The sequence below is a fragment of the Euprymna scolopes genome, chromosome 43 (assembly GCF_053919585.1).
Source record: "Euprymna scolopes isolate OS-2025 chromosome 43, ASM5391958v1, whole genome shotgun sequence".
Taxonomy (NCBI): Eukaryota; Metazoa; Mollusca; class Cephalopoda; order Sepiida; family Sepiolidae; genus Euprymna; species Euprymna scolopes.
Genome location: NC_136524.1, coordinates 17,404,088 through 17,428,924, shown reverse-complemented (window position 1 = coordinate 17,428,924; position 24,837 = coordinate 17,404,088). Strand labels below are relative to the sequence as shown.

The 24,837-nt window shown below is 33.8% G+C and overlaps 1 protein-coding gene across 2 annotated transcripts in view; it reads left to right on the top strand.

The window, feature by feature from the left end:
- LOC145268218 (beta-alanine-activating enzyme-like) overlaps positions 1-24,837 on the top strand; it is a 130,553-nt gene that overhangs the window by 80,169 nt on the left and 25,547 nt on the right. For both annotated transcript variants that reach the window (XM_080123519.1, XM_080123520.1), the window contains exons 8-9: positions 12,493-12,599; positions 14,491-14,660. In XM_080123519.1, coding sequence (XP_079979645.1) covers positions 12,493-12,599; positions 14,491-14,660 — 277 coding nt within the window. The remainder of the gene's footprint in view (positions 1-12,492; positions 12,600-14,490; positions 14,661-24,837) is intronic.

Sequence of the window (24,837 nt, the reverse complement as noted above, 5' to 3'; positions counted from 1 at the left end):
AGAGGCAATGTGAATCCTAGCTAAAAAATGAGACTCAGACTCAATTCAGATGTACTGAGTCGAGGTCTATCGTTCATAAGCACTGGTTGGAGAGAATAGCTGTTGGTAGACCTTACATATGGCAAAAGGAATGAACTCTGTATCATACTTATGAAGTAGTTGAGAAGTTTATTATGTGTGTGGCACAGTTAAAAAAGACATCAACACATCTGCTTGATTTTGAAATTTAGCGAGAAATCTTTTTTTTCACAGAAGAGACATTGCTAGTCTCTCTCTACTCTATCATTATTTCCATGGAAGTTGTATTACTAAGCATTGATCACTGTACGGTATTCACAGCAAGAACTCAATTTGCCCAGAAAACAGCAATTCTTCCCTATTTGTCAAACATCACTCATGGAATGTGAAGACTAAAGGACAAATTAAGGGAAACAAGAGTCATGGGCTGCCGAAAGTAAAACTATGGTCCAATTCTACTATCCTTGCTCCTACTGATTTCAAAACTGCTTCTCTTTGTTGTTAATGTAATAATAGTAGTAACTATTACGACATCAATTATTGGCCAATGTATGTTTTTTCCTTTCAAAAACCTGTCAAATTTATCTTGAACATTCTTTATCCCAAAGAAAATACAATATTAATATATAGATCAAATTAAAAAAATAACCTTATAATTTCAATATTTTTACATTATTGCTGAATTCATCCAGTTTTTCTTGCAATTATCTGTATTATATTTATTTTTAACCTTTTTAGATAATTTTTTTCTGCAAAATGTATTGCTCTATTAGAAAAAATTCACTTGTATAATGGATTTAATTTTTTATTTACCTTTCTTGTCAATAAATTTTTACTGCAAGAATATATATGTATATATCTATAAAAGTGAAAGTGTCTGTCTGTCTGTGTGTGTGTCTGTGTACATTTCTCTACACAATAACTCTGTCAATTTTCAGTTTACAGACTCGAAATTTGATATACAGGATATTGAGATTTGGGAAAATCTTTGTAATCTGTTTTCGGCCAGAAATTGGGCTATTAAGGGGTCAAAGTTCAACGATTTCACCTTTGAGAGCTCTATCAAACTCCTTCGCCAACTTTGGGTATAAACAATTGAAATTTTAGATATAGGTTCTTTGGACATGGATCTAACTTAATAACTTGATTTGAGCCCAAAATAATAAATTTTAAGGGGCCATAATAGGGGTCAAAGTTTTTTAAAAATTGAACTTTGCGGTCTCTACCAAATTACTCATACAATTTCTGGTCTAAACATTTGAAATTTTGTATAAAGGGTATTCAGAGATAGGGCAAGCTTTTTAATCAGTTTGGGTCGAAAATTTGAGCTACCAATATATAAATGTATGTATGTATGTTTGCATGTCTGCCTAAAACTTTCGACAGAGGCGACGAATTTTCACAAGATTAGTATCGTTTTGAAGCTCGACTCTTCAGACGACAAATACCGAAAAATTGGCTAAAAACATTAATTTCTTCACCTTTAACTGGGCACTTTTCTACAGGGAGTGGTCGCTTTTTTCGACGATATTTTCAAAAGTCATCTCCTCTTTTCAATTGTCTAGCCTTAATTTAAACCTACGTCACTTCCGGTTTGGCGGTGGTCATAAGAGCAAAGACGTCACGTTTCCCCCCCCCCATTCTTTTCCTCCTTTGCACTACGGGTTCGAGCCTGTCTTCCTACTACCACTTTTTTTTTTTTTTGCTCAACATACACCTCCAAACACCCGGGCAATGCCGGGCACGCATGCTAGTATATATATATATATATATATATATATATATATATATATATATATATATACACACTCCTGATAAAAAAATTTAAGTCCACTTGAAAATCTTTAGAAAGAATCCTTTTCTTAAAGATAGATTTTAAACTCCCTCCACAAGGTTACGAGAGGTTATGGGGAAAAAAGCTACATTTCAAACATTTAATTCAGAAATCTAGAAATTTCAATTTATTTATTTAGATATATAATTTAGAAATTTAACCTCAAAAATAAGTTTTTTTTTTTTTTTTTAAAGATTTTCAAGTGGTCTTAAATTTTGGATCAGGATTATATATATTATATATATAAACCTTGAATAAACAGATAAACTGTTTTGGAAACACACATTAAGATGCAAACATTTTCTTTTTTTTTACTTACAAGGAAAAAAAACTAAAAACACTTTAATTTTCTGGTAAAAGATCTGAAATCAATAAGAAATATTTCCATTTCAAAAAAAAAAAAAGAAAATGTTTGAACTTTAACGTGTTTTCCAAAATAGAGTGTTTATTATAAGGTTTTAAATTTTAATTTTAAATATGATTTAAAAGAGCTTACAAATTTCAATTATATATATTGTATATATATATACTTTATATTATATATATATATATACTTTATATTATATATATATATACTTTATATTATATATATATATTTTATATTATATATATATATATATCATATTATATATATATATTTTATATTATATATATATATTTTATATTATATATATATACTTTATATTATATATATATACTTTATATTATATATATATTTTATATTATATATATATATTTTATATTATATATATATACTTTATATTATATATATATACTTTATATTATATATATACTTTATATTATATATATATATATATATACTTTATATTATATATATATATACTTTATATTATATATATACTTTATATTATATATATACTTTATATTATATATATATACTTTATATATATATATACTTTATACTTTATATACTTTATACTTTATATTATATATACTTTATATTATATATATATACTTTATATTATATATATACGTTTATATTATATATATATACTTTATATTATATATATATATATTTTATATTATCTATATATCTATAAAAGTGAACGTGTCTGTCTGTCTGTCTGTCTGTCTACATTTCCCTACGCAATAACTCTGTCAATTTTTAGTCTATAGACTCGAAATTTGAAATACCGGGTACTGAGATTTGGGAAAATCGATGTGACGGGTGTCAGCCAGAAATTTGGCTGTTAAGGGGGTCAAATTTTAACGATTTGACCTTTAAGAACTCTACAAAACTCCTCCGACAATTTTGGGTCTAGACACTTGAAATTTTAGATATAGGTTCCTTGAACCTGGATCTAACTTAATAAAGTGATTTGAGCCCGAAACTATAAATTTTAAGGGGTCATAATAGGGGTCAAAGTTTTAAAAAATTAACCATTTTTTTTGTTTTTTTTGCTTTTTTTGCACAGCATACACCTCCAAACACCCGAGCAACGCCGGGCACCCCTGCTAGTATATATATATATTTTATATTATATATATATATACTTTATATTATATATATATACTTTATATTATATGTATATACTTTATATATATATATATATACTTTATATATATATACTTTATATTATATATATATATACTTTATATTATATATATATATATACTTTATATTATATATATGTATATACTTTATATTGTATATATATATATAGACTTTATATTATATATATACTTTATATTATATATATATACTTTATATTATATATATATACTTTATATTATATATATATACTTTATATTATATATATATACTTTATATTATATATATACTTTATACTTTATATTATATATATATACTTTATATTTTATTTATATATATATATACTTTATATTTTATTTATATATACTTTATATTTTATTTATATATATATACTTTATATTTTATTTATATATATATATACTTTATATTTTATTTATATATATATACTTTATATTTTATTTATATATATATATACTTTATATTTTATTCATATATATATATACTTTATATTTTATTTATATATATATACTTTATATTTTATTCATATATATATATATACTTTATATTTCATTTATATATATATACTTTATATTTTATATATATACTTTATATTTTATGTATATATATATACTTTATATTTTATGTATATATATATATATAATTTATATTTTATATATATATATATATATATATATATATACTTTAAATTTTTTTTACATAAGCAGTAATGTTGCTACACACTTCGGTTAGGTAGAGACTTCTTCAGGCAATACAACTTTACACAAAAGTAAAATTTACAATAAAAAATATCAGGCCATCCACATCACCAGGAGTCAATATGAGGAGGTTCCATAAAATGTTGTTAAAAACAGGAACAAGGAATAAAATTTGGTTGTATGTAAGGAAGATTAAACAGGGATGTGGATTAGCGTGTTGAGATATAGGAATAAAGAGGAAAGGATGGGAGGGGTTAAAAAAACAAGAATGCAAACTTTGCTTTTGTATAAGCTGTTATGCCTGAAGAGGTCTCTAGTTGCTAAAAACTAGCTCACTGAAACATGCTCATGACTGTAACAACATATTACTGCTTACGTAAAAACAAATAAAAAGTATACCTTGCCCTACCTCGGTATTGAGCACTCTTGTATTTATTAACCTCATTAAACTTCATTGGTTACTTTATCTCTGGAAAATAATAATCTAGGATTATATATGTATGTATCTACTGTATAATATTTTGATTGCAGAAATCCCACTCTAGATCAAAGTAGCGTAGGTTTTCAACAATACATACAAATTCAATATATCTATCCTGATACCCACTATCTTAAGTAGCTTACAACCACCATTTCTGCCACATTCAGTCGTACTAATAAAATGTTACATGATATCCACTGAGAATCACCATCACAATCACCATATCTACAGAAGAAGAAGTTCCAATTTTTCTCTCTCATTACTTACTGCTCTCACTGCTACTAGTTGATACAGGGGCCAATTATACACTATCTTACCCTGCTGAGCTTGGACCACTATTAACTGGTTCTTACATACATATGCATAACATAGTCTTTCCTTTACACACACTAGCTATTTAATGAATTCTCCCCAGCGTAATTCCACTTAGTTCGATTGGTTGAACTCTTACTATTCCTATATTCTAGATCAACAATTCTCCTCCTTTATAAATGAATGTTCTGTATAAATGTTAAATGGCATCAGTCTCACACTTAAATTGTTTATGGTATCATATCCAGCCATGGACACTTTCTTGGGGTTCATTGCCTTACTTTATGTAGGTTTGTACACTACTACGACTGCAGGGAAAAGTTCGTCAGATACATAAACAAACTTTGCTGATCGGGATTTTTGTAAGGCATGTGCCCAGTAAATACCTACGATACAAACAAGAAGGCTTTAATATTTGTTTTAGGCTCAAATCTAATTAAAAAGTTTAATCCATGTTCAAGGAACCTACATATAAAATTTCAAGTGTTTAGACCCAAAATTGGTGAAGGAGTTTGTAAAGTTTTCAAAGGGAAAATCGTTGAACTTTGACCCCTTGACAGCCAAATTTCTGTTCGAAAACTGATTAAAAAGATTTTCCCAATATCCCTTATGTAAAATCTCGAGACAATTAAGTCAATTAACAAAAATTGACAGAGTAGTTTGGTAGGGAAATGGACACACAAGCACACACATACACACACACACACACACAATTTCAATTTTATAGATGTATAGATGTCTGAAATAAAGGGCATTAATTAGTATTTCTACAATTACATAGTTCTTTTTCATCAGTATTCTAGCAGATATTCTCCCCAACTTTCTTAATACTTTATTATTAGAACATAACTAGCTAAATTCATAGAGGTTTAAAAAGACAATTTCACTGCGTTTTTGTTTATAAATTTTCCTATGTTTCTATCTGGAGGGAAGTTCTTTTCAAGTATCTGGTAAAATTGTTTCAGTATGCTGGTGTGCACTGTAAGACGGAGCGAACCATATTAAATTTCTATATTCGTTTATCTTCCCATCATTCCTAGTTCTAATATGTTGGCATGGGATCTTCTTACTATTTGGATTGGTTCTATTCGTACTTATTGTATTGCTTTTACCAATTTTTCCTTTAGGATTGCCCATAGCCATATGATATGACATAATGTCTCCATTTTTTAAGTCCTTCCTCTCATATTGTGTATTTTTTTGGAATCAGGTCATTAATGATATAAGTATTAAGTATTTGTCTTTTGGTGATTTTTTAATATGTTTTTTTTTTTTTTTTTTTGTTATTTGAGGATAAAGAACCTAATTTTTTGTATTTTTTATCGAATGCTTTTGATTAATTCATGGTAGATAGATTGCTATATATATGTCATGCTTTCCTCTCTTTTTCATTTTTTATATTTATTTAATTTGGGACGTTTGTTTTTTAGGAATAGCTTAATAAAATCTAGGAGTAGTAGGGTTAGTTATGAAAAATATTTAATATATTAGTATTGGTATTAAATCTAATATTATTACTAAGTATCACTGGCCTGTTTATGCTCCAAAAATAGATAAAAACTGAAATTTCTATAAATTTAAATTACAGTATTTTGGCTATATTCTATGAAATTAGTATGTAAATAAATTTAATCTTTCCTCTTTTTTTCATGTACAATGATTAGTTTGCAAGTTGATTTGAATTATGTAACAATTTGTTAAGTCGTTTTTAATATCTGCGTCATTTACGGTGTTAATTTATCTGTTTTGAAAAACCTTTCAATCTTAGCAAAATGGTGATTCTTCAATTTTGGTAGGTGAAGTATAGAAATTTAAGTTTAGAAGCAATGCAAAGTGTTTGTTATTTTTATCCCTCTCCTCCTCACTTTCTTTGTCTTTACTCTTACTCTTTCTCTCTCTTTTCTTTCACTTGTTTCACTAACTTCACTCTCTTTTTTGTTCTTTCTCTCTCCTGTTTTTCTCTCGGTTCTCTTTTTTGTCTCTTTCTGTCATCTTAATATTGTTCCTTTTCTCTATCCCCCCTCTCTCTCTCTCTCTTTGTACTCTTTCTTTTTCTCTGTTTCTCTCTCTCTCCCTACTCTTTCTTTCTCTATTTTTCCTCTCTGTCTCACTCTCTTCCTCTCTCTGCCCTCTCACTTTGTAAATAAATATTTACAATTTCATGCTAACTTTCTCTGTTTAAAAGAATTTTGTTTTGATTTTTATTTTGAAAAATATTTCTTTAATCGAGGTTCCTATTCTATATTTGATGACTAATAGTTCTTTGAGTCACAGGTCTTCTATGCTCTATTTTAATGGATGACATCATAAAGGATTGTCTCCGTATCTTCAACTAAGTGATGAAAGAATATGACATATCCCTCATATAGAAACATATAACCAAATTAGTTCTGCATAAGATTAAAATTGCCATTAAAATCTTCCATTGTATTATTCAACTAGCAGGACCTGTTAGTCGGCATTGCCCGGTGGAAGCATGACCACTCTTCATAAAAAAAATAAACTACAGTTGTTGTTGTTAGTGGCCAATCCCCAACGTCCTAACCTTATGAACAGGTTGTGGAATAGACACCCCTAATCTCATGTTAAGAACGTTGTATGGAATAGACATGACCAACCTCGCCATGGTAAGAATGGCTTTCGGAATAGACACCCCATTTTATGAGTAAGGAGGGGGACTGTCAAAGTTCAATCCTAATACATGTTGTAAAGAACAAAAAAAAAGTGGGGAAGGGTGTTAGTGTCATGCGGAGAGAAGTACACTTTTTCATTGCACGTGTGTAGAACAGTGAATAATGCATGTCATTATATTTCGAAAACTACTTGTCTCCGCCAAAGTTAAAATAGATTGTCTTATTCAGCATAGTTTAAAACCTATAGTAGTCGTCAGTTTAAAGGAAATGGTGTAGTTGGTGCTAAAGTAAAAAAGTACCTAAAAAAAAAAGTTAATGTCTGAACAGTGTGGGAAATGATTCCTGAAAAGAGAACCAAACAAAAACAACTAAATTAAAAAACAAAAACCAATATATAAATACTAAGTATATTCGTAGGCAATGTAATGAAGGGGAAATTTGTACTTGACATACAAAGAAAGTAAAAAAAAAAACTGGCATAAATGTAGTCAAATACAAACTGAATGAAAAGTAATTCAGACTTAGAGTGTGTAAATGTGTTTGTATAAAAAGAAATAGTTTTTATGATTTCGAAAGTGAAAAATAATTTTTAGTTATTTGCCTAATTACCCCAATGTAGGCTCGGTGCGACTTTGATGTAGGGGGCTACTACAACTCTCTTTTATTAAGAAAATCAACTGACGTTTATGAAGCTTCCCCCCATTCTCTAAATTCTACAATTTACAATTTTTCTTTTTTTACGTTAATCTTGAGTACAAACTTAAGTTTAAGACTAAAAAAAATAAAATTGAAAAAAAAAAAATTTTATGACTTATCGCTGGGGATCATTTTTCAATTATAGGGTTGAGCAAAATATTATCACAATATTTTTCTTGGTAATGGTCACAAAGTATGTGTTCAATTTAGTAGGATGTTATAATTGAAAACTGATCCCCGACAATAAAAGTAATAAGAAATTTTATAATCTGAAAGGTAAGTTTGTAATCAATGAGATTAATGTGAATAAAGTATGAATTGTGGAATTTAGGGGGGGGGGTCAATTTCCTAAATATCTGTCAGAGATTCGGTCATATTATCATCTCATAAGTTTTGACCATCGACCGAAAGATATTTTTTTATTAAATCAAATCATTAAAGGAAGAAAGCTAGGACGATTTTTTTTAAATGTAGAAGACAAATGTTTTAGAAACGTTACCATAACATGTAATGTTATAAAGAAAAAAATGTTTTAGAAACGTAACCATAACATATAATGTTATAAAGAAAAAAATGTTTTAGAAACGTTACCATAACATGTAATGTTATAAAGAAAAAAATGTTTTAGAAACGTTACCATAACATGTAATGTTATAAAGAAAAAAATGTTTTAGAAACGTTACCATAGCATATAATGTTATAAAGAAAAAAATGTTTTAGAAACGTTACCATAACATGTAATGTTATAAAGAAAAAAAAAAACGAAATAGTTGCCGTAGCTTCAATGCATTTTGCGTAAATGTTTTTATGTAATGTAAGTATCGATGGTTCGTTGGTTTTCTGTTAATACTCATTTACAGAGAACAGTTTCTAATCATTTACTAAGAGATCAGTTCATTTTAGCATTGGATAATTTAGGACACCGAAACCAAATATGATAAAAAGGCAGCTGGAACATAATTTTTTTAATGTAAATAATGTTAATCCAAAGCGAAATGGCATAATTTAAGATGTTGAACCAACAAAGACATAGTATTTGCAGCAGATGTAAACATCACCTGAGGTAACTGCACTAACTTTTTATATGAAATTATAACTATTTTGTTTGTGTAACTCTAAGCTAAATGTTATGGTTAATTTTTGTAAACAGTAGTTTGTAAAGTAGAGGAAAAGTGACAATAGTGTAAATAATTTAAAACTAATGCACGGCGACTGAGCAGCCAAAGTGATTAAGGGCTGACATGTTCGTTTTTTTGTATGATTGTGTATAATCCATAATAATAGAATGTCATGTTCACAGCCAATGAGAATAGGCGGAATATTAGTGGAGAGAAATTATTGTTTGCAAATAGTGAGGTATAATGGTAGTTGTATGAGCGTTTAATCCAGTTAATAAGGGTGTCAGGTCAATATAGTTATAATGGTTATATATTTACCCGGTCTTTACTGGGAGAGTGGGAGAACTTTTCAGGTAGGGGGGAAAATATGAACTACTTCATCTGTAGGTCTTGGCAATTATGATGATGTTGCTCATAGGAAATAAGATAAGATTTTATTATAACGAATAAATGTGTTTGTAAATGTGTTCAAAAGTTACATAAGATGATGGGTAAAAGTTTAGACAAAATAAATTTGTATGTGGCATCTGTTATTGCAAACCTGCCATAATTTGGTCCAGAGGGGAATTTCTGCAATCAAAATACAGGAAGGATAAATATATCAATTTTTCTACAATGTTTGATTGGAGTTAATAGTTAAAAGATAAATTAAAATATGTAATCAGTATTTAGTAAATCAATTAATATTATACTAAGAAAGAAGTAATGACATAAAAGCACAGTTCAAAATCTCCTATTTCAAGAAAAATAAGTCAAAAACTATATGGTGCCTCGAGTGATGCCTTACCAAACAAAATTCTGTAAAACTATTTTTATATCCTAGCAAGGATTAAACGTAGGTCTGCAGTCTCTGGTATCCTACTTTTTAATCTCACCGAGTTCAGTCATGTCAATAAGTTTGTATTTGTCTCTCTCTCTCTCTCTCTACATATATGCACATACACATATATATTAGTAATGGGACGATTTCGATATAATTAGCAATTCCAATTCTTTATAAATCTCTAAAAATTTAACTATAAAATTGTTATTTTGCCCCGATTACTGTAAAAACACATCTTAAATGTGCATATATTTTCTCAAATGTAAAAACACATTTGTGATGGGGGATCTAGAGATTTTAATCTGACTGGAAGTTTAAATCAATAAATATTTTATTTTTACTACAAGCAATGGAAGAGGTTTCTTAAATCAAAATCAAATAAAAAGGATAATTTAAGGAATCGGTTTTTGCATCGGAAAATAGTTTCCAATTTTTCTGATACTGATTCCGATATCCCAAAAAGCTCCGATTTTTCCGATTCCCAATTCCAATTAATCATCCCAACACTAATATATATATGTGTGTAAGTTTATATATATATATATATATAAACATAAAAAGTCAGTATCTAAAAATCGAAACCGATCCTATCTAAGACAGCATATCTTGCACGAAGTGTTTAATATGCTTTCTGCCAGATCTTTATAGCAACAATAAATATTTAAAACAGAATTTATGTTAACACTTATAATTATATATCTATGTATAGATGCATTAAATGAAGCTAAAAAAGAATATATCTTTAACAAAGCAAACTTATCAAGATACAAAAAGCTCAACACAGTTAAGAGGAGCTATCAAATATATTAAAATAAGATTACAATAAGAAAAAATAAGGAGAATTTTTCAATCTATTGGAAGTATTTACTGGATCTTCCTATTCATGAATTCTTACCTTGATCCTATTACCGACTCACATTACTCTTTGGACAATTACCTTTTCTCCAAAATATAATTTTAAAGAATTTTTCTGAACTTTTCATAATACTCTAATTAACCTAAACATACTTATATACGTTGAGGAGATCTGACTATCCATTGCAAATGTTTTGCGGATTTTTCTTTGTGGAATTTATTGAATTTCACTATTGACTTACACTTTAGACTTTTTTTTCCTCGAAATATCCTTGTTAAGGATTTTACTGTAGATTTTTTTTCCTAATTAATTTTTTTTTGACATTTTTATGTATCTTACTGTGGACTTTTCATAAAGTTTGGATTTTTCTATTTCTTTTAAAAGTTATTTCTCTCTTTTGTTTTTTATTATGCGTATAATTTTTTTCTTTTGTATGTATTTCCATATTCCTCATCTCCTCTTTCTATCCCCATCCCTATTTTTTTACCATCTCTTCTCTCTTTTTCCATCTTTTCCTTTTTCCATCTTTTCTTATCTAACGATCATCCATTTTATATTTTTGCACTATTATTTACATATTTTTACCTTCGCAGTCATCTATTCCTTTTTTAGATGTTTTTTTGTATCTTTATATTTTTATATCTTTTCTTTTAATACCTTCTTAATCTTTCATTTTTAATGTAAATATTATTAAGCATATTTTATTTATATTTTATATTGTGTAAATGCTGTCCCTTCTCTTCTAATGAGAAGCATTTAGCTTCAAAACGCCAAGGCCTAAAGAGGTTTTTCTCTTTTCATCTTATTTGCTTATTGATCTGATGAAATAGTTATTTGTAACTTTTATCCCTTATCACTTATTTTAATATATCTATTAGAGATGGGACGATTCCAATAGTTTTCCCGATTCTGATACAATTATCGATTCTTTATAAATCTCTAATTATGTAACTATAGAGTTGTTATTTCTCCGATTTCCGTAAAAAAAACACATACACACACACATATGTTAAATATACAGATATTTTCCTAAACGCCAAAATACACTTGTAGCGGATGATCTATCGATTTTAGCTTTACTGGTATTTTAAAATCAATAAATATTTATTATTTTATCATTATTACCAGCAATGGAAGATTTTGCTTTAAACAAAATCGAATAAAAAAAGACAAAAGAATCGTTTTGGCGTTGAAAAATAGGAATCAATTTTTCTGATACCTCCAAATCTTTCGATTTTTCCAATTCCTAATTTCGATTTCAATAATCGTCCCAACACTAATATCTATATATAGTGACAGTTCAAATCATTTCCCAAAGAAAAAGTATGCACAAAAGTATTAAAGTCTGTTTAAAGTTGTTTAACGTCAGATCAAAATATTTATAAGTACCTAAAAAACACGCTGCAAGACTTTGAGGTTGAGAAAAGAACTACTGCTGCTCATGCTACTACTAATGCATTGAAAATAAATTTGTATAAAAACTTTTTTTCAGCTTGGATGTTGATGTTCCAATTGGAAAAGCAATGAAAGATACATCTTTAGTTGTTATTGATGAAAATGGACAAAATATAAATAATGGTTTTGGATGGTTGTACACAGGTAAGTATTTCAAATTTATGATCTATATTTGTTAATTTGACCCATTAAATTAGCTATTTAAACCAAATTTCTATTTTCATTATCCCTAATAACTTTTAATGTAACCACATATATCTTTGTAAAATATGTACGATGATACCAAATTTATTTTGGTAGCTCAATTAACTATGGAATTATGATCGTTCAAATTTTGTCTTTATAAGTTTCTGGGACAATATGTCCAGAAGCCAAATTTAACGATATATGACTTAAAATGCAGGCTTTAAACGAGTGGAAAATCCTTATAAATATAATTTAATCTTGTGGAAAATGAAAATTATTCATAAGTAATGATTATTAGATCAAGTCAGCCTACACATGTGCCAAAATCCCATCATCCCTCAAAAACTTCATTCATATGAGATTCATTTCAACAGCTAACACATTGAATCTTCTTAATGATACATAGCACATTTGAAATCAAGCTTGACTTTTTTCTATTAATAGTGAATCAATAAAAATAACTCATCTTTGGATCATGTAAAAACAGAAACTCAATTTGATAATAGGATAAACATTTCTTTAGTGTTTCATTCATTAAACTTTTCAACTTTAACATTTTTTGTGAAACATAAATTAAACCCTTTTCTCTTCCCTGCAAGCTCTTTCCCACATAAGAAATGTTGCGAGTTTGTCTCTGCTTTATTGTTATTTTCATGGCAAGTGCTTGTCTGAGCTCCAATCTATGGTCCTCCCCCTTGCCTGACTTTCACTTGTCGAGCTGTAACCACTATCAATAATTTTCCCTACTCTTTATATGTGCTTAAACCTAAACATAGATTCCATGAACAAAGTTTCTTTCTTAGAATTATACACCTGTGGAACTCTCTTCCATTTCCCTACTTTAGAACTGACTACAATATGGTTGTCTTCAAGTCCAACGTAAACAGATTCTTGATAAGCCATTCCCTTAAGTAATCCAATTTACCAAATTTTCACTACTAACAATTTTTTTTTTTTACATGGTAGTCACCACTTATAAGGGCCCAGAAGCCACTGGGATAAGGGTTATTGCGTGTACAGTAATCAATGGGATAATATCGTAGTAATCATTAGTAATGGAGATTTGATAAAGTGTCTTACTTTAGGGGGCTGTTTATCAGGAATTTGTTTATGTGGGACTTGAAGACATCCAAGTTGTAGTCAGGTGGGAAACAGGCAAATTACTACGATATTGTCCCATTGACTACTGTACACTCATTAACCATTTTCCTCGAGTGGCTTCCGGGCCTTGATAAGTGGTGACTCTATTTTAAAAAGATTTTTGAAGTTAAACAAAAAAAACATGTTGGTGAATTATCCTTTGTCTTTAAAATGGGACTACATTTATTTAGACATAGATACACAATATCAGATACACCAAGTTTGAAAAACTGATAATGCTTAAAAAATAAATCACTTGTCATTAAAAATAGTAACATAACTAGAACTAGTATGAAAAAAAAATCTATTTATGACACAAGAGAAAGAATTATACATTTATAAAAAAAGATAAAATCTTGCTCACATCCAAATTTTATTAAAATAACATCAGTATAACAGAGATATTACAAGTTTAAATTTAAGGGAATTTTGCTATATTTACCCATTTTTTTTTTTTTTTTCACACCAAAGTAAGTTGGTTTGTGATATTTATTATGATTTAATACAGTTTGATTACTATCATGTATTTTTGATTGTATACAAACAGATCAAACTCTAATGGTGAAAAAATGCTTTAAATTCTGACTGATCATTAATGAGTCATCTCATATGTTTTGATTTGATGATTTTAATTGTGATGATTTTGATTATTTCATGATGTCTAATAAAATTAGAGATGTTGCAAATATATATATTTTTTTCCCCCCAGGTGGGCCTCAGCGTATTTGTAAAATTAATGGTTGTAAACCACTTGATTGCCTACGAAACACAGGTGACTGGGTAAGGGTTGATGACCTGGGACGAATATTTTATTTACATCGAAAAGATGATCAGATCAAAAGGTTTGGAAAAAGATTAAATCTGCAAGAAATTGATTCTGTAAGTAAAATGATTTTATTGAATTGTTTGATTTATGAATTTCATTTCAATCTCATAGTTGCCAAACTTTTGTAGCAATCTCTTTTTCATTTTTAATTTAAATGTGCAGCACAAACTTATACCCCATTTTAGTTTTTTAAAGTGTGGTAATAAGGACACAGGTATTTATATATTCAGTGAAACAAAATAAAATCCTTAATTTATCAACAAAGCATATTTTATTTCCCTATAAATGTTTCTTCTATCAAAATTGAAATTGTAATGTCAATTTACAAACTTGAACATTTGTTTAAGAAGCTTCATCTAGAGAAAAATTAATTCCATTCATTCGAAGATGAAGCATTTTAATAAAGTCACCGAGTCATCTTACAGGAAGTTATTAGTTAGATATGCAGTCTCTAATAATTATCTATCCTGTCACATATGACTAGTAAGCAAATTAAAATATTAAAGGCTATTTTAACGCTCCTCCCCAAACAAGCATGAGGAAAGAGCATGCCATCAAATCTATTTTTAGCTAACAGTGTGTGATAAAAATATTTCATCCGATATATTTTTATCAGACAGTGTGTGAGAAGGTAGTAGTTTTGAGGGGGATCGAAAGACATATCGGTTCCTATGAAGGTCCTTCCGTGACCATTTTTTATTTTACTTGATGAAAGTTGTTCAAGGGAACATGTCGCAAAGGCAAAAGAAGTTGATGAACACAAAGAAACTGTCCTTATTCACCAAAGACAACACTAAGTATAAATTCTGATCATCACAAATTTAGATCCCCCCTGAATAGATTTCTATCAATCACAAACAAACAAATTCATCATTACCCATTCACATGGAAAGAAAAATGTGTTGAGACCACACTAAGTCTGTACAGTGTTGACTCTTTTACTAGAACTCAGACATCACTCCTTATGGAACTGTATTATGGATTATTCCTTGTGCTTTCTTTTATACGCTGTTTTCAGAGATTGTTTTTCTTCCATTGCTCATTTCGATATAATAAGCTCGATCCCCTCCCTGGTTTGTATTTCACTTTACATTTTGTTCTGTATAATATTCCCTTTTAATTGTTTGCAGTAAAATAAATATCTGTATTTAAATTATCCTTCCGTGGTGTTGTGTTGTTTCTTGCATGCTTGTTATGTTTTCTCTTTCTGTACATGGTGTCTTAAACTGGAGAATCCACTTCCTTCATACTCTGTTATTAACATGGTAACCCACGAACCTACAAGCTGATCCTGGACTTTTGGTCAAGATCAAAGTGTAGTATCTGTTCCGGCAGATGCTGCACTTGGGATGATTTGTACCAGTCAATGGAGGGGAGACCCTCTATACTGGGACAATTATTATTTTTGGTAACCAGAGTGACCCCTTTTAGGGGAGCTGGTTTTTACCTCACATTAAAAACGGCCTTGTGCCTAATTTGCTCAGTGGGGGAGCAAATAAATACCATCTGTTCCATCAGATACTGCACTTAAGATAATTTGTACCAGTCAATGGAGGGGAAACCCTCTATACTGGGACAATTATTATTTTTGGTAACCAGAGTGCCCCCTTTTTGCCTACTTTTAGGGGAGCTGGTTTTAACCTCACATTAAAAACGGCCTTGTGCCTAATTTGCTTAGTGGGGGAGCAAAAAATTACCATCTGTTCCGGCAGATACTACACTTAAGATAATTTGTACCAGTCAATGGAGGGGAAACCCTCTATACTGGGACAATTATTATTTTTGGTAACCAGAGTGACCCCTTTTAGGGGAGCTGGTTTTTACCTCACATTAAAAACGGCCTTGTGCCTAATTTGCTCAGTGGGGGAGCAAATAAATACCATCTGTTCCATCAGATACTGCACTTAAGATAATTTGTACCAGTCAATGGAGGGGAAACCCTCTATACTGGGACAATTATTATTTTTGGTAACCAGAGTGACCCCTTTTAGGGGAGCTGGTTTTTACCTCACATTAAAAACGGCCTTGTGCCTAATTTGCTCAGTGGGGGAGCAAATAAATACCATCTGTTCCGGCAGATACTGCAAGCTATGACTAGCTATGACTAGCAAAGACCAGATGTGGGGGCAACCCCACATGCCTGACCTTTAACCAGCTCCCATTTCCCACCTCTCAGGAGCTGGTCCCCTTTTTCCCTTCCCCCTCCCTTCACTCCTCACATTAAAAATTGGCCTTGTGCCTAATTTGCTCGGTGGGGGAGCAAATAAATACCATCTGTTCCGGCAGATACTGCAAGCTATGACTAGCAAAGACCAGCTATGACTAGCAAAGACCAGAATGTGGGGGCAACCCCACATGCCTGACCTTTAACCAGCTCCCATTTCCCACCTCTCGGGAGCTGGTCCCCTTTTTCCCTTCCCCCTCCCTTCACTCCTCACATTAAAAATCGGCCTTGTGCCTAATTTGCTCGGTGGGGGAGCAAATAAATACCATCTGTTCCGGCAGATACTGCAAGCTATGACTAGCTATGACTAGCAAAGACCAGATGTGGGGGCAACCCCACATGCCTGACCTTTAACCAGCTCCCATTTCCCACCTCTCGGGAGCTGGTCCCCTTTTTCCCTTCCCCCTCCCTTCACTCCTCACATTAAAAATTGGCCTTGTGCCTAATTTGCTCGGTGGGGGAGCAAATAAATACCATCTGTTCCGGCAGATACTGCAAGCAAAGACCATATGTGGGGGCGACCCCACATATAAGACCTTGGTCAATGTAGGGGCAACTCTTCATACCAATTGTCACTATCCAGCTCCCCTACTCCCCGAGGAGTTGGTCCCCATTTCCCCTTCACTCCTCACTTTAAAAATCGGCCTTGTGCCTAATTTGCTCGGTGGGGGAGCAAATAAATACCATCTGTTCCGGCAGATACTGCAAGCAAAGACCATATGTGGGGGAAATCCCACATATAAGACCTTGGTCAATGAAGGGGCAACCCTTCATACCAATTGTCACTATCCAGCTCCCATTTCCCACCCATCGGGAGCTGGTCCCCTTTTCCCTCCCCCTCCCTCTCTCTCCACATTAAAAAACGGCCTTGTGCCTAATTTGCTCAGTGGGGAAGCAAATAAATACAATCTGTTCCGGCAGATGCTGCACTTAAGATAATTTGTACCAGTCAATGGAGGGGAAACCCTCTATACTGGGACAATTATTATTTTTGGTAACCAGAGTGCCCCCTTTTTGCCTACTTTTAGGGGAGCTGGTTTTTACCTCACATTAAAAACGGCCTTGTGCCTAATTTGCTCAGTGGGGGAGCAAATAAATACCATCTGTTCCGGCAGATACAGCACTTAAGATAATTTGTACCAGTCAATGGAGGGGAAACCCTCTATACTGGGACAATTATTATTTTTGGTAACCAGAGTGCCCCCTTTTTGCCTACTTTTAGGGGAGCTGGTTTTTACCTCACATTAAAAACGGCCTTGTGCCTAATTTGCTCAGTGGGGGAGCAAATGAATACCATCTGTTCCGGCAGATGCTGCACTTAAGATAATTTGTACCAGTCAATGGAGGGGAAACCCTCTATACTGGGACAATTATTATTTTTGGTAACCAGAGTGCCCCCTTTTTGGGGAGCTGGTTTTTACCTCACATTAAAAACGGCCTTGTGCCTAATTTGCTCAGTGGGGGAGCAAATAAATACCATCTGTTCCGGCAGATACTGCAAGCTATGACTAGCTAAGACTAGCTATGACTAGCAAAGACCAGATGTGGGGGCAACCCCACATGCCTGACCATTAACCAGCTCCCATTTCCCACCTCTCGGGAGCTGGTCCCCTTTTTCCCTTCCCCCTCCCTTCACTCCTCACATTAAAAATCGGCCTTGTGCCTAATTTGCTTGGTGGGGGAGCAAATAAATACCATCTGTTCCGGCAGATACTGCAAGCTATGACTAGCAAAGACCAGATGTGGGGGCAACCCCACATGCCTGACCATTAACCAGCTCCCATTTCCCACCTCTCGGGAGCTGGTCCCCTTTTTCCCTTCCCCCTCCCTTCACTCCTCACATTAAAAATCGGACTTGTGCCTAATTTGCTCAGTGGGGGAGCAAATAAATACCATCTGTTCCGACAGATACTGCAAGCTATGACTAGCTATGACTAGCAAAGACCAGATGTGGGGGCAACCCCACATGCCTGACCATTAACCAGCTCCCATTTCCCACCTCTCGGGAGCTGGTCCCCTTTTTCCCTTCCCCCTCCCTTCACTCCTTACATTAAAAATCGGCCTTGTGCCTAATTTGCTCGGTGGGGGAGCAAATAAACACCATCTGTTCTTCAGATGCTGCAAGCTATGACTAGCAAAGACCAGCTATGACTAGCAAAGACCAGATGTGGGGGCAACCACACATGCCTGACCTTTAACCAGCTCCCATTTCCAACCTCTCGGGAGCTGGTCCGCTTTTTCCCTTCCCCCTCCCTTCACTCCTCACATTAAAAATTGGCCTTGTGCCTAATTTGCTTGGTGGGGGAGCAAATAAATACCATCTGTTCCGGCAGATACTGCAAGCAAAGACCATATGTGGGGGCAACCCCACATATAAGACCTTGGTCAATGTAGGGGCAACCCTTCATACCAATTGTCACTATCCAGCTCCCCTACTCCCCGGGGAGTTGGTCCCCATTTCCCCTTCACCCCTCACATTAAAAATCGGCCTTGTGCCTAATTTGCTCGGTGGGGGAGCAAATAAATACCATCTATTCCGGCAGATACTGCAAGCTAGTACTAGCTAAGACTAGCTATGACTAGCAAAGACCAGATGTGGGGGCAACCCCACATGCCTGACCATTAACCAGCTCCCATTTCCCACCTCTCGGGAGCTGGTCCCCTTTTTCCCTTCCCCCTCCCTTCACTCTTCACATTAAAAATCGGCCTTGTGCCTAATTTGCTCGGTGGGGGAGCAAATAAATACCATCTGTTCCGACAGATACTGCAAGCTATGACTAGCAAAGACCAGATGTGGGGGCAACCCCACATGCCTGACCATTAACCAGCTCCCATTTCCCACCTCTCGGGAGCTGGTCCCCTTTTTCCCTTCCCCCTCCCTTCACTCCTTACATTAAAAATCGGCCTTGTGCCTAATTTGCTCGGTGGGGGAGCAAATAAACACCATCTGTTCTTCATATGCTGCAAGCTATGACTAGCAAAGACCAGCTATGACTAGCAAAGACCAGATGTGGGGGCAACCACACATGCCTGACCTTTAACCAGCTCCCATTTCCCACCTCTCGGGAGCTGGTCCGCTTTTTCCCTTCCCCCTCCCTTCACTCCTCACATTAAAAATTGGCCTTGTGCCTAATTTGCTTGGTGGGGGAGCAAATAAATACCATCTGTTCCGGCAGATACTGCAAGCAAAGACCATATGTGGGGGCAACCCCACATATAAGACCTTGGTCAATGTAGGGGCAACCCTTCATACCAATTGTCACTATCCAGCTCCCCTACTCCCCGGGGAGTTGGTCCCCATTTCCCCTTCACCCCTCACATTAAAAATCGGCCTTGTGCCTAATTTGCTCGGTGGGGGAGCAAATAAATACCATCTGTTCCGGCAGATACTGCAAGCTATGACTAGCTAAGACTAGCTATGACTAGCAAAGACCAGATGTGGGGGCAACCCCACATGCCTGACCATTAACCAGCTCCCATTTCCCACCTCTCGGGAGCTGGTCCCCTTTTTCCCTTCCCCCTCCCTTCACTCTTTACATTAAAAATCGGCCTTGTGCCTAATTTGCTCGGTGGGGGAGCAAATAAATACCATCTGTTCCGACAGATACTGCAAGCTATGACTAGCAAAGACCAGATGTGGGGGCAACCCCACATGCCTGACCATTAACCAGCTCCCATTTCCCACCTCTCGGGAGCTGGTCCCCTTTTTCCCTTCCCCCTCCCTTCACTCTTCACATTAAAAATCGGCCTTGTGCCTAATTTGCTCGGTGTGGGGAGCAAATAAATACTATCTGTTCCGACAGATGCTGCAAGCTATGACTAGCTATGACTAGCAAAGACCGGATGTGGGGGCAACCCCACATGCCTGACCATTAACCAGCTCCCATTTCCCACCTCTCGGGAGCTGGTCCCCTTTTTCCCTTCCCCCTCCCTTCACTCCTCACATTAAAAATCGGCCTTGTGCCTAATTGGCTCAGTGGGGGAGCAAATAAATACCATCTGTTCCGGCAGATACTGCAAGCAAAGACCATATGTGGGGGCAACCCCACATATAAGACCTTGGTCAATGTAGGGGCAACCCTTCATACCAATTGTCACTATCCAGCTTCCCTACTCCCCGGGGAGTTGGTCCCCATTTCCCCTTCACCCCTCACATTAAAAATCGGCCTTGTGCCTAATTTGCTCGGTGGGGGAGCAAATAAATACTATCTGTTCCGGCAGATACTGCAAGCTATGACTAGCAAAGACCAGATGTGGGGGCAGCCCCACATGCCTGACCATTAACCAGCTCCCATTTCCCACCTCTCGGGAGCTGGTCCCCTTTTTCCCTTCCCCCTCCCTTCACTCCTCACATTAAAAATCGGCCTTGTGCCTAATTTGCTCGGTGGGGGAGCAAATAAATACCATCTGTTCCGGCAGATGCTGCACTTAAGATAATTTGTACCAGTCAATGGAGGGGAAACCCTCTATACTGGGACAATTATTATTTTTGGTAACCAGAGTGCCCCCTTTTTGCCTACTTTTAGGGGAGCTGGTTTTTACCTCACATTAAAAACGGCCTTGTGCCTAATTTGCTCAGTGGGGGAGCAAATAAATACCATCTGTTCCGGCAGATGCTGCAGGCTATAACTAGCTATGACTAGCAAAGACCAGATGTGGGGGCAACCCCACATGCCTGACCATTAACCAGCTCCCATTTCCCACCTCTCGGGAGCTGGTCCCCTTTTTCCCTTCCCCCTCCCTTCACTCCTCACATTAAAAATCGGCCTTGTGCCTAATTTGCTCGGTGGGGGAGCAAATAAATACCATCTGTTCCGACAGATGCTGCAAGCTATGACTAGCTATGACTAGCAAAGACCGGATGTGGGGGCAACCCCACATGCCTGACCATTAACCAGCTCCCATTTCCCACCTCTCGGGAGCTGGTCCCCTTTTTCCCTTCCCCCTCCCTTCACTCCTTACATTAAAAATCGGCCTTGTGCCTAATTTGCTCGGTGGGGGAGCAAATAAACACCATCTGTTCTTCAGATGCTGCAAGCTATGACTAGCAAAGACCAGCTATGACTAGCAAAGAACAGATGTGGGGGCAACCTCACATGCCTGACCTTTAACCAGCTCCCATTTCCCACCTCTCGGGAGCTGGTCCCCTTTTTCCCTTCCCCCTCCCTTCACTCCTCACATTAAAAATTGGCCTTGTGCCTAATTTGCTCGGTGGGGGAGCAAATAAATACCATCTGTTCTTCAGATGCTGCATTTCTATTTCTTGTTCTCTTTCGGTGGAGGAGAAATCCTTCACGACTGAGACAATTTTTATTGTTGTACCTTTTCTCCACATTAAAAAACGACCCTGGTGTCTAACTCTGTCCCGTGGGGAGGCATAGTAAATAGGTACAAGCTGATCCTGGATTTTCTTTCTTTTTTTGTATTATCATCGCCACATGCACAGCATGAAAGGTAATAAAATAAAAATAAAAAGCTTATAATTACCTCTACTTTGTTTACTATTTAATGATTATCACATTGAAACATTTTATTGATTCTGACAAGAGGAGATAACTCAAGCAAAATAATCATAACTTTTTTATGTTTTATATATTTTTACTTTTATCTCAGGGTCAAGCTTATTCATATTATATAATTAAAAATCAATTTTATTTTGATTTGAATATATACAAATCTATATAATTGCTACTATTAAAACAATACTAATAATGGAATGTGCTCTGATGAATTCATTGTATTTATGCCACCTTAATATATATACACCCAACTAACCTGACAAATAGCAGAATCCCACCCTTTCACTATCGAGATCTCTAGATGCTAGAATGCCTTATACTCTAATAAATTCTTCTCTGTTTCCTGCTTTCCTGACTGTATTCACCCACTGAAGTTTAAATGTAATATGAACAGACATCTTGTTGCTCAACTTCCCACATTTTTCTGTTAGACACAATCTCAAATAGTAGCTCCTTACATCCAAGTGGCAATATGCCTTAATTGGAGTGAAAAAGAGTAAAAAAAAAAATTTGGCTTTTTTGTGTGTGCTTCATAAAATATGTAAAAATAAATAATAAACTGTTGTTTAATTCAAGCTGCATTTCATGAAGAAAACTCCCGCAAAATGTTTTCCAGTAAAGATATTCCATTTTCCCTTAAAAACATATAAATCCATATGCTTTTTAAAAGAGTTTATTAATGTGGTCGATTCTTCCATAGAAAGAGTATGTGAGAAAGTCTTCCACTGCCAGAACAATTAAAAGATAAACCCGGCAGGAAATATGAATAACTTTACAATCAAATTGTTTTAATTCAAGGTCAATAGATCATATGCAAAAGATTGAGTTGAAAACTCGACTGAAATTCTTTAAATACTAAAATATTTTATTTTAAATATGATCGTATCAATTTGTTAAAAATATTAAAAAAACTAGCAGACCGCCTGGCATTGCCCGGTCATAAAAAATGCATAAATATGATATTTTAATTCATGCAGATTTCGGATTTATTATTATAGAGCCAATTCTCTATTGATTATCATCCAATATATAATAAATAATTTCAAGTTTTTAAAAAAGATGTCTTGGGTATCATCCGCTGAAATTGAAACTAGAACATTTAAGACTCCAGCCTTAGTGGTTATTTATCTCTCCAATGTCGTTATCATCGCTACTGAGAGATGGATATGAAAGGTTAAAAATTAAGTGACTTTGAGCTATGAAAGTTTAATTTTACGCATGAGCAAAAGTAACAGCAGGAGTAATGTTTTATCTGACTTACCTTGCCATGGTCAATATGTTTTTTTTTGTTTTGTTTTCAATTTTGACCCCTTAGCAGCAATTTTTGCCAGCTTAAAATCAAATCAAAAGTGTGCTACAAATCCAAATACCCAATATATCAGATTTCAACTCTATACATCGAATATTTAGAGTTTGATAGAGACTTTTCTTACACACTGGTAAGGTCACTATTATAGATATAGATAAATAAAAAAAACATTTACATGTGATAGAACGTATCATCCTAAATTCTATTCAATTAAGCAGAATGTAGAAATCATGCATGAATGGATTTAATCATAAGAGTGACATGAAACCAATCATCTAATAAGAAGCCATAAAAATGAGTAATTAATGTGAGGTTTTCAAAGGAATATTGTAATTAACTTTTATGTAGTTGTTTACATATCCATGACTGAGTATATTAAGAACGATTTAGTAATTTTTAAATAAAAAAGAAGGCTTTTAATATCAATGTCAGAGTGAGAAAAAACTTAACTTTGTAATCCTTCAACTTTGGCTTAGAACAATAGTGGAGAAGAAAATGTCAAAGAGTGTTTGAGCAAGTATGCACCCCTGTTTCACTCAGCTCTTGATTGAGCAATGGTCTAAGGAAGAGCCGTTATACTGTATGGTGCCCTGCATGTCTTCATAGAAATACATGCTCGTCCTCAGGAGCCTGGTGGGAACTCAATCTATTGCAGCAGAGTGAAAATCCGCTTCCTGCTGTCAAAACCTTTAATTAGATCAACAAATGCAATATACAGTGGTTGCTTTTGTTCATGACACTCTTTTTTATTATGTTTCTCCAATCTTTCTTTTTTTTATTTTTATATTTTCATAAACATATGTATTATGTAAATTCAAATGAAAAACTTATTTTTTAAATTAAATAAACTTCTTTTTTTTATATATTTCATAAACATATATTTCTTATAAAATGAAAACTTTTATTTTTTTAATTTTGTTATTAGAAGTGCAAAAAGAAGGACTAATTGTGTTAATCTTAATTTTTATTGCATACTTTTCAATAATGTTCTTTCCGTATATTTTATTTCAATAAATCGCTTCACAATAAAAATACTGAAGAACAATAAAAGTGAAGGAACTCATTTGCGTTGTCACCACTTCTGGTAGCAGACACACTGGAAGTTAAGAAGTACATTAGTTGACTATAACTAGTGATCGCCTTCTTAGAAGTATTTCTATTGTGACCGTTAAGGACTG